This window comes from Aquila chrysaetos, chromosome 23, assembly GCF_900496995.4.
Source record: "Aquila chrysaetos chrysaetos chromosome 23, bAquChr1.4, whole genome shotgun sequence".
Lineage (NCBI taxonomy): Eukaryota > Metazoa > Chordata > Aves > Accipitriformes > Accipitridae > Aquila > Aquila chrysaetos.
This window is the reverse complement of record NC_044026.1, coordinates 9101543-9116517: the sequence shown is the minus strand read 5'-3', so window position 1 is coordinate 9116517 and position 14975 is coordinate 9101543. Positions and strand designations below refer to the sequence as shown.

General features: G+C 41.5%; 1 protein-coding gene across 1 annotated transcript in view; it reads left to right on the top strand.

Moving 5' to 3' along the window:
- The window catches only part of LOC115334560 (phospholipid-transporting ATPase VA-like), a 109736-nt gene extending 95355 nt beyond the window's left edge, over positions 1-14381 (top strand). The window contains 7 exon segments of the mRNA XM_029998900.2: positions 475-578; positions 750-876; positions 3084-3268; positions 4609-4930; positions 6878-6954; positions 10723-10848; positions 13992-14381. Coding sequence (XP_029854760.1) covers positions 475-578; positions 750-876; positions 3084-3268; positions 4609-4930; positions 6878-6954; positions 10723-10848; positions 13992-14054 — 1004 coding nt within the window. The 3' untranslated portion in view covers positions 14055-14381.
- Positions 14382-14975: the final 594 nt, after the last annotated feature.

The following is a 14975-nucleotide window of genomic DNA, read 5'->3' as shown; positions in this document are numbered from 1 at the left end:
AGAGCACTGTTTCTGGTTCTTCTGAGATATTAACCTTGGGGGGAAAATGAAGTGCTATATTTAAGTGTCGTTTTTTCTGCACATGATGAGATGTGGAGAAGCATTTGTTAGTAGTGTATTTGAAATCATACTTCTCTTTCTGAGATTATTGTTTGCTGTGAAGATTATCATGATTTCTTAAAGCATTCAGGCCAAATAAATACTTAAGGAGTAAGAAAAAGAAGGTCTTTCTAACGTACTTTCATAATGACTTTTGAAGAGAGAAGACAGAAAAGAGAGAACAAAAAGACAAGATTTTTTTTTTTTTCTAAATGGAATGTTTTACTTGAGTTTCCCAGGAAACATCAGCAGCTCTTTAAAAGTATCAGTTAGAAAGTGTTGGTACAGTGAGTACTGTAGAGAAGTTTTATTCTCTGAGGCCATTCAGCTGCTGTTAGTTTTCAATCACTAATTTCTTTTTTTACTCTTATCTAGATGACCCTCGGGGCAAACATCAAAAAAAAATCCAAAGCAAAACCCAGAATTACCTTAATCTGTATGCTGTAGATGGGCTGCGGACCCTCTGTATTGCAAAAAGAGTAAGTAAATGCAAACTCTTAGTTTGCTTTTAAGGAGCGTCTCGACAAAGATTACTGAAGGCATTTATTAATTTGTTGTTCTTGATTCATAACTTCTTTTTCATTTTATTCAATAAAGTATGAATGCCTCTGCATCACGTTGACTGTGTCCTCACATACTCTTTTTAATAGGTACTCAGCAAGGAAGAGTATGCCTGTTGGTTAAAAAGTCATTTAGAAGCAGAATCCTCTATTGAAAATCGTGAAGAACTTCTGTTTCAGTCAGCACTGCGGATCGAGAGGAATCTGCATCTGCTAGGTAATGAAATGAGAGCTGGACATGAAATTAAAATGTGTTAAAAATTCTGAACGCTTGGCTATGAAATCCGTTCTTTCCCTTAAATGGTTTCTGACAGTACAGAAATTGGCTTCTTTTGGACTTTGTCATGGCTGTCATGTGCAGCACCACAAAGGAATGGGATATAATTAACATAACAGATATACCCTGTTTTCCTTGCTCCTGCCATCATTTTATCACTAGTGAAATGAGTGGAGTGATACCAGGGATGAATTTGACACAATATCATAAATGGGAACTGCTGCTCTAAATAGGAGGAGGAGTTGGCCCAAACTGTCTACAGAATTTCATTAGCTTAGTGCCACTTCAACATGTCAGAGACTTCCATGACTCCAGGGGCACCAGAGACACCCATAAAGCAAAGCTCATAAACTGCATTTGTGAGAGGCATCAACTCTCATATGCATCAGGTTCAGCACATGCACTCAGGGCCTGTGTATTCTGTGGAAGGAGATTGCAGTACTTCATAATGATGCAGTTCAAATCAGTGTACGTAAAATGTATTCCCAGAGCTAAGTCATATTCTTCCTCTGCTGAGTTGAGATGTTGAAAGCACTGAGATCCTAAAATGTATATATATTCAGTATTACTCCAAGCATCTAACTGCTTTCTCTGGCAAAGAAACTGGGACAGCCATAACGCTATTGGAGATAACAACCTTCACTAACTGCCAACATGCCTGTCTCTGGGAGATGAGATCCACCTCACCCAGCTTCTGATTTATCTACTACAGATCTCTAAGGCTCCCCATATAACCAATGGAGAGACAAAAAAGGAAAGTGCAGGTCATTTGGTCTGTCTTAGATACCCACTTTAGGATTAGATGAATGATGCCCTTGAAGTGTCTGTTTCTCTCCTCTGACTTAAAGGAGAGCATGAGGTGACTGATTTGGACCACATTAATCAGGAAGATTCCACCATGGTTGTGCCTGTTGGCTCTGGCTGCACTCCCGGGGGGAGAAAAAAAGAAAGTGAAATTGAACAGCTGGACAAATAAGTGAGCTCTAGCTAGAAGTAAACTACCCGTTCAGTCATTCTCCAAGAACCTCATGCCATGGTTTGTATCTTGCAGTTATCAGTTTTGATTAGGTTATGGGAATAAAAAAGTGAGTCTGGAAAAGGAATATAATTTCCTTTGTACACTTTTTGGATAATAATAGCTTTCCTGACATTGCCCTAAGAATGTGTTTCCACCTACGTGACTGGTGCTCAGACTTCAGGTGGACTTCTATTGCTAAAATGTTTTTTTCAAGGAACAACCATAGGAATAACAAATAACTGAGGAAAGTTTACTTTGCTTTCCCTGTTGTTCAGGTAACTTGCATGTCACCTCCTCATTCTCTAGTAGTGAGGGCTCACATTTCCTCACATTGAAGCCTCTCTGAAACTCAGTGGAGCCCTGATGTATCAGTGGTGACACTGAACTTGGTCCTGAGTGGCTTTTGCTCCAGTATTTGAAAATCTTGTCTCTCTCTATTGATTTATGAAAGCATAGAAAAGATACTCAGTCTCCTATAGAGAGGTAGAAAGATACATTGAAAGCGTGAAAAAGCCACATTTTACTTTCACATCATAGCCAACAGATTTATGATTTATTCTCTGCTATATCTCATTTGGCAACCAGTGTCTTTCTGCAAGAGCAAAAAGCAGCAACAAGGCAGGAGAAGGTTTATGTCTGCAGCCTAATGTGCTGTTGCCAAGCTGCAGTCCTGCTGTCATTCCCCTTCAAAAGGGAGAAATCTCTAGTGACCCAGCATCTTCTAGTTGAGGAAAGGCAGTTAAGACCCTTAAGAACTGAAACGATCTCCTAGAAGCAACAATATCTTCTCTAGCAAGATTCAGAAGAAACGGTGAAGATACAGAGGGGAGACAATAAGCAAAGATAGATCAGCATTGTGGACTTCTGAGACTAGAAGTGTCATCAGATTGCTGTTGAAGTTTTGAATTCTGGATTTGTTGTTGGCTGTTGATGCAGATGTTTACTCCATCTACTTTCCGCTCGTCTTTCTCGATACCCCAAAAAGGCTGCCCAAATCTTGCAACCATTGGTAGTTTAGCTAATTCCCAATAAAACTTCTGGGTTTTTTTGAAAAATCCAAGCTTACAATTTCAGGTGAACCCTAAGTGTTCATTTAATGTGGAATATTTTGCTTTTTCTATGTGCTTAGGTGTAACTGGCATTGAAGACCGTTTGCAGGATGGTGTTCCGGAAACCATTGCAAACCTGCGCAAAGCTGGGTTGCAGATTTGGGTTCTTACTGGAGACAAGCAAGAAACAGCTGTTAATATTGCATATGCCTGCAAGCTACTAGATCACGATGAAGAAATCATCACTTTGAATGCTGAATCACCAGTAAGCAGATCCAATACACAAGTTTACTTGTGAACTAGCTTTGCTTTATTTTCAACTTGTACAATTAAATGTTTGATGGCTTTTTTTTTCCTTTCCCTCTCTTTTGTTTCTTCTTTTCCTGCTTCCTCCATAATTTTCAGGTAGGACATGTCTTTGAATACTTTTCAGTGAATCATGCTTCTAAGTCATAGTGTCATGTATCATAAACTTACTGAAGATATGTAACTGTCTGTAGTGGGCTCCATGAGTGAAAATATGCCATAGCAGGATAAATGCCTTTCTTTGGTATGCATTCTCAAAACATCCCTAGTTTTGCTTATTGGCACTAGTGGGTCTCCAAAAGCAACCTGTTATTAAACATGTGTTGAGGAAGAAAACAATTGATTACCTATTGAGAATTTGTGCTTTATGTTACACCACTGAAATGTAGTATTTAGATAACGCAGTCATTCATGTTTTCTCAGGTGGCTTTTTCTCTGGCGGTAGAAGCAATACTTAAATTTCGATGCTAACACTGAGAGTCCGAAAACCACATCTAAAGTAATGCCTTGCTTCCTAACAGACCTTTTCTAATTCTTCTGAATTACTGATCTTTCCTGTGCTCAACTTGTTGCAAGCAGTCACAAAGAGTTTACTGACACGGTCTAACATACAAGGAACCAGACTGATAGTGCTATAGTCCTTTAATGGGTTGATAAAATTGGACTTCAGATCAGCAGAGGAGAGGTAGGCCAGCAGTATCCAGCTCCAGTTTCTTTTGAAAAGGAAGAAAAGATAACAGCATTTTCCGTTCTTGAGTGTATCAACTGAACTGGTAAATTGATTTTTCCATGATCTTTCTTTTTTGTCATACTTTGCTGTAAGACTAACGACATTTCATTTTAAAAGTTCATATATTACATCTTTCAGTTGAGTATGGCTAGAGAGAGAATTCAGCTTAAATAACCTTTAATTGGCCTTTAACAATGCATAACTATTTGATCTGAGTTGTAGGCGTGTACATGGTGTTCATCACCATACTTAACTTGGTACTGATACTGATTATCATTTCCCAGCACTGTTATTCTGAGAAGGAGCTAAAAGAAATTAGTTTAGCATACAATACTGCGTGTTAAAGAGGAATTAGATTTTTAAGTCTTTTGAGACCTCATTGCTGTCATATCTTCTGCAAGAATTAAGTGTTTAGAGCAAATAGAAAAGATTATTAGAAACTAAAACTTTAACAGTGCAGCAAATGTAACACATTCCCCATATTCTTTATGCCTAAGTATACAGCAAACACAAATGTTTGAATACATGTTCTTTTCTCTCAAGAATATTTATTTTGCATTTTTTTTCAGGAGACATGTGCTGTCTTGCTGGAACAGTGTCTGCAATGTGTAGAGTCTAAATTTTCAAACACCACAATAGACGAAGCTGCTGGAAACATGACTGTTGGGTTCACCCCTCTCTATCCACCCTCTTTGCCTGTGCTTTCCAGCTTGGGCCTAGTGATTGATGGAAGGACTCTAGCTTATGCCCTGGAACCTACACTAGAAGATAAATTTCTGGCGCTAGCAAAGCGATGCCGTTCAGTACTGTGTTGTCGCTCTACCCCACTCCAAAAGAGCATGGTAGTGAAACTAGTCAGAGACAAACTCAAAGCAATGACCTTGGCAATAGGTAAATATCTCAGTTTAAACTAGCCTGCTTTGATATATACTGTGCCTTGAGAATTTTGATTTTTTGACTTGCAATGGGACCCTTCCAGCCGCCTGACAACTCAAGTAGCCTTCCAGTTTTGCCTGAAAATGTGTCGGACAGCTCTAACATATTTACTCTAACATATTTATTCAAAACCAAGATAGAACTCTGGAGTAGTATTTGGGATTTCTTCCTGCAGAAGTTAGGTAATCAGGACCCAGGTATGCTATGAGGTTTTGGCATGTCCGAACACAGCTGTGAAGAATTGGGCTCGCTGATGCTGTGCAGAACACCATTTTCCAATCACTGTATTACACAGAACAACATTGTGCTTGGTGTTGTTTCGTCCAATCATGTTTAAACTCAAGGTTCTGCGTTTTTCATCACAAGTCCGCCATACAGCGGATATGAGTTGGCCTTGTCAGTATAGAGAATGGGTTTATGACTGGCATTGTGCCACTGCTTTCACTTCTTCCCAGCTAATCGCTTAGTTGGCAAAGGGGAGATTTTGTCAGTCACCCTGTTTTAAACCTGGCAGCCTCTTCCATGTTTGCATGGTTTTTACATAGGAAAAGTCAACCAGCTGTTCTTTCCCTATCTCAGGTTTAGGCTCACGTTGCATTACAAGACATGATTGCAGCATATTTTGTCACAAACACACTTTCATCTACTTGTCTTGGTTAATCATAGCAGCAACACATGTGGGTTGGACATACCCCATGAGAAACCCTAAGTACATATAATAATTGCCAGACTCCTGTGACGTCCACATCACCAAATGTGTGCTGATTATAGTAATGCTCATGCTCACTATATTATATCAGCTCAAATATGCCTTCCTCGTACTGAATCTTTGGCTGACTGACTGTGGACATAATCGTTTGCATGTGTTGTCAAAAATGTCTGGGTGGTTAGTGTGAATTATCCAGAATGCTTAAAAGCACTAGTGGAGACTGGGCTGCTTGTGTTTTCATTTCTTTCTGAGCATCTCAAGCCTGTGAGTTGAACTCGAGCTCCTGCTCTGCCTTAAAAGCCTAGCTGTATACATCCTCCCTTTTAATCAACATGAGCTAACTTGGGGTTGTGTCGCACAGTCACAAAAACATCAGCTTTGTCAGGTAAGCAGATATGTGCTCTTATATGTGCCAACAGCAGGGAAACTGGAGTGAGGTGTGAATGTATGCCGTAGCCACTGAAGTTTAAAACCAAGTGTATTGTCGTCGGCTAATACAGTTTCCTTTTCCACTAGCACTCTGGCTGCAATTTAAGAGGTTAAGAAGTAGATACATGTCCCATTCTGGTATCCTTTCTATGGCACCTATCATTTGTGGTGTCACGATTGGAAGCAGAGCAAGGGATGGTGACTGTGCAACCGTTCCAGTTAAATCTGCCTGTGATGGGTGTATTAAAGATCTCGGACAGGTCAACCCGAGTCAAGAATTCATCTGCTTTTTAACTTTATTGTATTTTTTACTCTGTAGACATTCTCCTTGGCTTTAGGCCTCCTTGCACATTTCATTCTTAGTCATACCTGATTGCAGGCAGAGAGTTAATCAGGAAGCAGAAGTATTGGGAAGCTCATTCTCAGCCTTCCAGTGTTTTAGCGTTTGTGCACTTCAGGCCAGATAGTTGGAATTTTAGGTCTTTCTTAAAAAAGAGGGGTTTGTTTTATTTTTACTTTTCCGATAAAAAAAGTCTACAAAGATATGAATGTCTTGGCAGCTTTGCCAAGCTTTGAACCTTATATTCCAAAGATGGATCCTTCCCTACCCCACATCTCCCTTGCTATACTCACCCAACACTCAGTACACATCTCCTTTACTATACTCAGCCAACACTCAGTAACAACGGGCTTTCCTTTGCTTTGCTGCTGCTAACTGTTCCTGGTCTACTAGTGACAATACAACTGTGTCTTGTCATCTTTAGGTGATGGTGCTAATGATGTCAGCATGATCCAAGTGGCAGATGTTGGTGTGGGGATCTCTGGTCAAGAAGGCATGCAGGTAATGTTGCTCGTTCACTGAAAAGCACTGCCGTGAAAGGGTGAAACAGGTATTTCCCATATGTCAGCTTGACCAAGCTGCCTTTGGATAGCCAACACAAATAAAAGAAGTGGCAAGTTGTGCTCAGGAGTGCCAGTTGTGTGTCGTAAGGATGCTTTCGACTTGAGTTTGAGCTTGTGTTTGTTCTCAGATCTGTGGTAAGTATAAACACGCTACCTTCTCAGAAAATTCAACTTATCAGATCCCTCTAAGCGATATGTTTTAAGAAGTCATTTGTTAAATACTGGTTTAAAGGATGAAAAAAGCTCAGCTATGCATTATTTAGGAAATAAAGGTTTACCTTATTCTGGCTTTTATTCTCCTCTCTCCTGGATTGCTTGGGTATACTTCTCCTGTGGAGGAGCTGCACAAGCCCATCCAGCTGATGCAGCTTATTTGCATGGTGTGGTGGTGACCCCTAGCCCAGCCACCCACATCTCACTCACTCAGCCTATTCAGACAGAAGAACAGTGAAGAAAGAGAAAATTGCAGCCCTTTGCTCTCTACACACTCTTCCAAGTCTTGGTTTTCTCCCCATTTCCTGCCACAGGGAACAGCAAGATAACGGGACTTGCCCTGTAGTCTTTTGGATGTGTTCAGCCTGTCATTACTGTATTTACGACTGTATAAGAGAAACTTCTCCCATCCCCGGAAGAGAAGATGTATATGTATAGGATGTATTACCTACTGTATTACCTATTACTCTACTGCTAGTGCAGTTCAGTTGCATTGTTAGCATCAGACGTGGCAGTAAGACAGAGAGAATGAGGAAGATACCTCGTTTTCATAACCTACCATGTATTTGGGGTGGGTGCAGACTGATTGTGTGAGATAATAGAGTAGCTGAGTATATGTCAAAGAGCTTTTCAGAGAAGATGGGAAGTGTTTCCATCCTGAGGACCTGAGCAGATGAGCATGCTCCTTAACTTAGTTACTGGTGCGTGGTTCTCTGACCCACTTGCATTTTTTGCAACACTGGCTGGAAGTTTTGCTTGAAAGGGAAGAAGGGCCTCCTTCACACGGTGTGCAAGTTGGCTATAGAATATTATTCCATGGGATTTCATGAATGCTGTAATTTATTTGGGTCAACACACAAATTTATGAAACAAAAATTTAACTGAGCTATGAAATCAGATGTCAACTTTGTGCATGTTCTGACATGCAGATCACCAGAAGCTAGGACAGTACTCTGGAGAAAAGTCAGTAGATGTTTTTCTTATTTATTCATATACTCTTCTGAAGGCATGCTCTCTTGGCCATTGTTGGAGGCAGGATACTAGGGAAGAAGGGCTTCAGCCTGACCCAGCGGAGCTATTACACTTGTTCTCCTTCTTGTAATCATCCAGTGGGTTCAGTCAAAGTAATCTCCAGGGCAAATGGATGTCCATCGGTGCTCTTCAAACAGACAGATTGCAGGCCCGCAATCCGTTAAAATGCTTCTCCAAGCTGTTAGCAGCTGTAAATTAGACTGGAAAGAAGCTACCACAAAAATATTCAGCTATTTATTGTGCATATGGCATCCCAGCCATAGACCCTATGAGTGTGACTTTGATGGCCGGACAGGGCAGGAGAAAAGGAAGTCTTGGATTAAGCTGATACCGAGTGCATTTGTTGTTCCACAGCCTTCACCAGGCTCCGAGAGCTTTGCATAACTTCTGCAGTATCACTCTGCAGGCAGTCCAGGCTCAAGCCCAGAGGAGACTGTTTTTGTGGGGTCCCCTCCGAGCCTATCAGTTCAAAAAAGTCTGCCCCAAACTCCTTAGGTCTTACTATCTCTTATGAATTTACCAGCTCCTATCATTGATGTATTAATTCAGATCACTTTTTTTCCTAATGCAGGCATATAGTGCTTATAGCACTTTTTTTACTCCTCTCCCAATTATGCCACTTTCAGTTGAGCTCATACACTTCCAATAACCAGTCCTCAAATGCCCCTGGCTTTTGCAGGTGTATTCAAATCTGAAAGCTATTTGATCATTAACCCATTAAACTACCTGGGTTTTTTCTAAATAAAAGTTCAACAGAGTGGAAAATGGTTATAGATTCCTTCCTTGGCTGCAGGGTCCTAAGGAACCGTGCAGGCCTCTCTACTGTAAACAACTGTCAGAATCTTACACATGCAGGTACTCAGAAGGCGTTGAGCATTTAGATGTCTAAAACAGCAATACTTTCTGATTTATTTTCTTTCCACATTCTGTGGAAGCATGTGGAGCATGAATCACTTTTTCCTGTGAAAAAGCTGGAGGAAAAAATAAAAATGTGAAAATCAAGGGGATATTTTGAGGTGAAATAAACATGCAAATGTAATTGGATAACACTATCTTCCTCGCTGTGTTCCTCACTGTAATCAAAATGGAATAAAAAAAAAAAACCCCTACACTTATCACAATGTGTTGTGAAGTACTATGTTAGAAGCACAGCTGAAAAGAAGCTAACGGTTTTGTTTTAACGTTGGAATAGTCTGAGATGGGGTGGAGGACAAGAAAGCAGACATAGCACAGCCCTATTCCCCTCAAACTGCAAGGTAGCTGTATGTCTGCAAGACAAGTCAGACTATCCTGTGCAGGGAGGTTATAACAAGTATATCTCAGTACCTGAGAAATCCCAGGATGTGGCAACATATTAAAAAATATCCCAGTGCTTATACACATCCACTGCTTAAATTACATTATTACACCTTCTCTTGCATACTGTTTTAGAGTTTATTTTAATAGCTTCTACAAGCACTTACTTGGGAAAATTGAGCCCTTTTGATGATTTACCGAGAAAGGGAATTACGAAAAATTAAAAGGAAAGATGTCTCTCATTTTAAAATACAGCCAAAATACACCCTGCAGAGTGTAAAGAAGACAGTGCTCCTTTGGAGGTTTTCACCTTTCCTCATGTTTTTGCTGAACTGTGAGAAGAAAGGTGATACCAAAATAGGAGAGGAAATGTAAAATAATATTAAATGAAATCTTAGTGTGATCCTAAGAATAAGGAAAACCATGAAACAACTGTGATAACACCATCATTTACAAGAAGGTCTCATCTAGATGTAGAGTACCCTGAATTTTAGTCAGAAGTAGAGAGAAACTGGGTGATTTGTCAGTCTGCACAGTCCCAGAGGAGTCTCATCTAGTGTGATATTTTCATAGGCAGTTTTTGGAAACATGCGTTTTTAAAAATCCCTCAAAATACTGATATCTCAGGCAGCTCAGTAAACTTTATAAGCCAGGATTGCAAATGTAATTAAAACTAATCTTTTCATTGTTTTGTCTTTCAAAGTCCAGTAATTATGATGCAACCACTTAATTGTGCTTTTCTTATTTTATTCTGTGGAAATTCATTTTGCCCTGTAAGTACCCTGTAGTTTTTACAGAGAAAGCTGTTACAGCCACCAAGATGTTCACACGCAGGCCCTGAGCCTTCATGCTCATGCAACTGCAATTGCCAGCCATTCTCCCACCTCTCACTTTTTGCTGCTGCTTGTCACCATCTGGAACGCAGACTGTAATCTCCTTTGGGCGAGGACCGGGTCACCTTGCATGTTCTGCCAAGCTGCTGGGTTTGCTCACGGGTATTCCAAATCAGTGCAGCAATTGTTGCATTTCAGATTCACTGTAATGGATTTCATTCTTCATCAGTACAATTTCCATTGACTGTATGAGTTGAGAAGATGACTAGATTCACTGTTGGTGTTGAAAGTGACACTTTACAATAATGATGCCAACTTTTCTTTCATTAAAGGCGGTGATGGCAAGTGACTTTGCAATCCCAAGGTTCCGGCATTTGGAGAAGCTCTTGCTTGTTCATGGCCACTGGTGTTATTCCCGACTCGCCAACATGGTGCTGTATTTCTTCTACAAAAATGCAGTAAGTGTTTGACTTGGCAGCTTTATGCCACCACATGTTTCCAGGGTTTATTTTGTGCTAAGTGAGCATTAGGTCAGCCTTCAAATGGTATATAAATAAGCTGCAAAGAAATTTGCAGAGTTGAAAGGCAGCTGGCTGCCATTTGCAGAAATACAGGACCTGCTCCATAACAGCTACAGTGTGCTGCTGAATGTGCAAATTAGGTAACAGAAATAACAAGCACTGCTTAAGAAAAGTTTCTTTATAGAGCGGTTTTGCAGAATTCAGCTGGCTAGACACAGCAGCCTAATGCCAAAGCCATCCAGCATTGGCCCAAAGTAGCTGTTGAGCGTTGTTTTCTCTTCCTGACCCTATCTCGTCATTGTTTATGAATCACTGTACATATTCCCTAGTCACCTGAGATAATTTGAGTCCTCTCTGTGTCTCAGATGCAGAGATTGGGAAGGTTTTTTCTTCATTCATCTTACTACTCCCAACTAACCAAAAGAGTTCATTAGAAAGGAAGCACACCGTAGTAAAGAACAAACTATGGGTCTGCATTTCCTCCCTGGTGTATGAAATGGGACTTGGTCCAGTAGTGGGCAATGACCCAGTAGCCGCTCGACTCCTTGGCCCTAACAAAGGCCCTTTGCATTGATCTTGGAGTGCAAAAATTATTGATTGATGTGGGGGGTTGACCCTGGCTGAACGCCAGGTGCCCACCAAAGCTGTTCTATCACTCCCCCACCTCAGCTGGACAGGGGAGAAAAACATACAACAAAGGGCTCGTGGGTTGAAATAAGGACAGGAGAGATCACTCACCAGTTACCATCACGGGCAAAAACAGACTCAACTTGGGAAAATTAACTCAATTTATTACCAATCAACCAGAGTAGGGTAATGAGAAATAAAACCACATCTCAAAACACCTTCCCTCCACCCCTCCCTTCTTCCCAGGCACAACTTCACTCCCAGATTCTCTACCTACCCCCCCCCACAGCGGCGCAGGGGACGGGGAATGGGGTTTACGGTCAGTTCATCACACATTGTCTCTGCCACTTCATCCTCCTCAGGGGCAAGACTCATCACACTCTTCCCCTGCTCCAGCATGGGGTCCCTCCCACAGGAGGCAGTTCTCCACAAACTTCTCCAAGGTGTGAATCCTTCCCACAGGCTGCAGTTCTTCACACGAACTGCTCCAGCGTGGGTCCCTCCCATGGGCTGCAGTCCTTCAGGCCCAGACTGCTCCAGCGTGGGTCCCCCCGCGGGTCACAAGTCCTGCCAGAAAACCTGCTCCAGTGTGGGCTCCTCTCTCCATGGGTCTGCAGGTCCTGCCAGGAGCCTGCTCCAGCGTGGGTCCTTCCCACAGGGTCACAGCCTCCTTTGGGCACCCGCCTGCTCCGGCGTGGGCTCCTCCCTGGGCTGCAGGTGGAGATCTGCTCCCGCGTGGACCTCCCTGGGCTGCAGGGGGACAGCCTGCCTCACCATGGTCTTCCCCACGGGCTGCAGGGGAATCTCTGCTCCGGCGCCTGGAGCATCTCCTCCCCCTCCTTCTGCACTGACCTGGGGGTCTGCAGGGCTGTTTCTCTTACATGTTCTCACTCTCTCTCTCCGGCTGCCGTTTCCGTGTCTCCCAACTTTTTTGCCTTCTTAAATCTGTTATCACAGAGGCACTACCACTATCTCTGATGCGCTCGGCCTTGGCTGGCGGCGGGTCCATCTTAGAGCCGGCTGGTATTGGCTCTGTTGGACACAGGGGAAGCTTCCAGCAGCTTCTCACTGAAGCCACCCCTGTAACCCCCCCCGCTACCAAAACCTTGCCACACAAACCCAATACAATCGAAAACTGCCTAACAAGACAACCAAGAATTCCATCAGCTGGGTGGGAGTCACTGGCAGGCACAGAGATGTGCTCACTTGCGACACCTACAAATCACCTTGGGAGCAAGGGATATGAAGAAGCAGGAAAAAGAGGAGAGCCAAAGCTCTCAGACCCCTGTTTGCTCCAGAGGGCAATGTGTGAACTGTGAGCAGGGGACTGGATTTTATCCTCAATATCAGAAAAAAAAGTAGCTCTCAATTTTGTAAAAGTTGCTTTCCAGATTTAATCTAACCCTCAATGTTTTTAATCAGTGGCAACTTTTTAATGCAAATTCCTCTTGGCCTGACTAATCCCCATCTGATCTCAGTCTGAAAGTAGGTATTTTGTCAGGAGAAGACCATCATTTGCTCAAAATTTTGAACGTCGTAGGAATACCTAAGGGAGCTAAAGAATTAATAAAGCGTCTTTGTGTTAAGACAAGCATGTTAAAATACCTTCTGTGGTCTGATCAGAAGCTGCATGCAAGCACCCTTCCAGACACAAAAGAAAGAAGGAACTTGGACAGTCTGAACTGCTGCCTGAGCCTGAAATAGCAAGCAGATTTAAATAATGCTGCACTGAGTGGAGTACCACCTGTTGAAGCACAACAGTGAAACGTGCTGGTGTTCAAATGCCTGAGTTTGCAGGCTGGATCCTGAATGACGCTGAACATCTGTACTCCCACCCCCAGTGCTGTATGTTTCCAAGATATGCTTTGGCTTGACAGTATCGAATCTGAACTTCCAAGAAGTGTATGCAGAGCCATCTTATATTAAAATAAATAAAAAAAAATGAAGTAATACACGTAAGACATTCCAGCAATCAGCAGCCAGAGATGTTGTTTATACATCTACATTTTTGTTCAGCTCTTGCAAAATCTTCCATTTCCTTTGGTACAACTACCCTTGATTACGAGTATTATTTCTTATGCCATTTTTAGTAAGACATTTTCAGAAGCTGCTGCCTCAAGGCTAGAATATAACTGAAAAAATCTCTTTGTGTTGGCTCTGCTTTGGCAGCCTTGAGAGCTTTCTGAGCAATACTTGTTGCTACTGACTCTAAAACTGTAGTGGGGTATCCAGCGTATACACACGAATATGTCTGACACGGTGCCTGCCCTTAAGGAAAGAATATTCAAAAATGAAAGATGTGAGCACCTGATCCTTTTGCAAGGAGACTGTTCTAGATGATTCTCTGCGGAGAGTCAAGATAGCTACCCTGCAGATGTTCTGTAAGTTTTCTGTTTCCTCAAGTGTTTTTTTCCTCATTTGCTCATATTATGAAATTTTCCATTCTCCACTAGAACCTCTCTAACTCAAAGTCTAAACTCCAAATTGCTGCAGAAGCCATTTGTAAATTCAGATGACTTATCGAAGAAGATGTTTGGCTTGGTGGAGATAATAAGAATACAAGTAAAATATCAACTAAAACATGAGTGGAAATATCGGAGCTTGATGAAAAAGGGATTTCATGTAAACAAAATTCTACCTGCACAAGCATGCACTGCTTCTTCCCCTTTATGCATTATCTCTGCAAGACAGCACTGGACATTTTTTGACATATACTTCATTCGCTGAGGAATTCTGTCTGGGGCCACATTCATAAAACAGTCTCGTCGGGGGGAAAAAAAGGAAACCTTTTTTATTTAAAATCTAATACAATTTTTATGTAAGTTTGGTTTTACTTCTTCAGGGGGGTAATTCACAGAAGCAAGAGGGGGCATTATATTTGAAATTAAATTAAACACTTGTTTAATCCAAATAAAATTTCAGGGGAAAAAGTCTGATTTAAGCTTGGTTACTGAAATGTCATTTATTTGTACAGCTTGCTTTGACAGCACTGCTGAGACCCATACTTGAGGTGGTAGGAAAATTTTCAGCTGACTGTATTTCCATCAAACTACCCATTTTTGTCAGAGCCAGACTGTTTCCAAGATAGGTGAATTATAGCAAGGCTCTAGAGAGGACAATTTCTTAGGTCCAGGATTAGCTGGATTTTGTTTATTTCAAATGAGTGAGAGAAAAGTGTCTAAATTCACATAATTATTGCAATTCCATTTTGAGAAAAGACTCAGGAAGTTTTGTTGTTTTTTCGGTGTGGAAAGGAAATAAATTTCAAAATCTCTTCAGTTTTGAAATGAAACTGCCATCTCCCAGCCAACTGTACTGAAGAGGGTAAGCTCTGGTAACTCAGTCTTGTTTTGGCCAGAGGAAGATATTTTTCCTGAAATGTATTTACAGAAACATTTCTAGAGGTGATCCTTAAAAAAATACTACCATTTAACTTT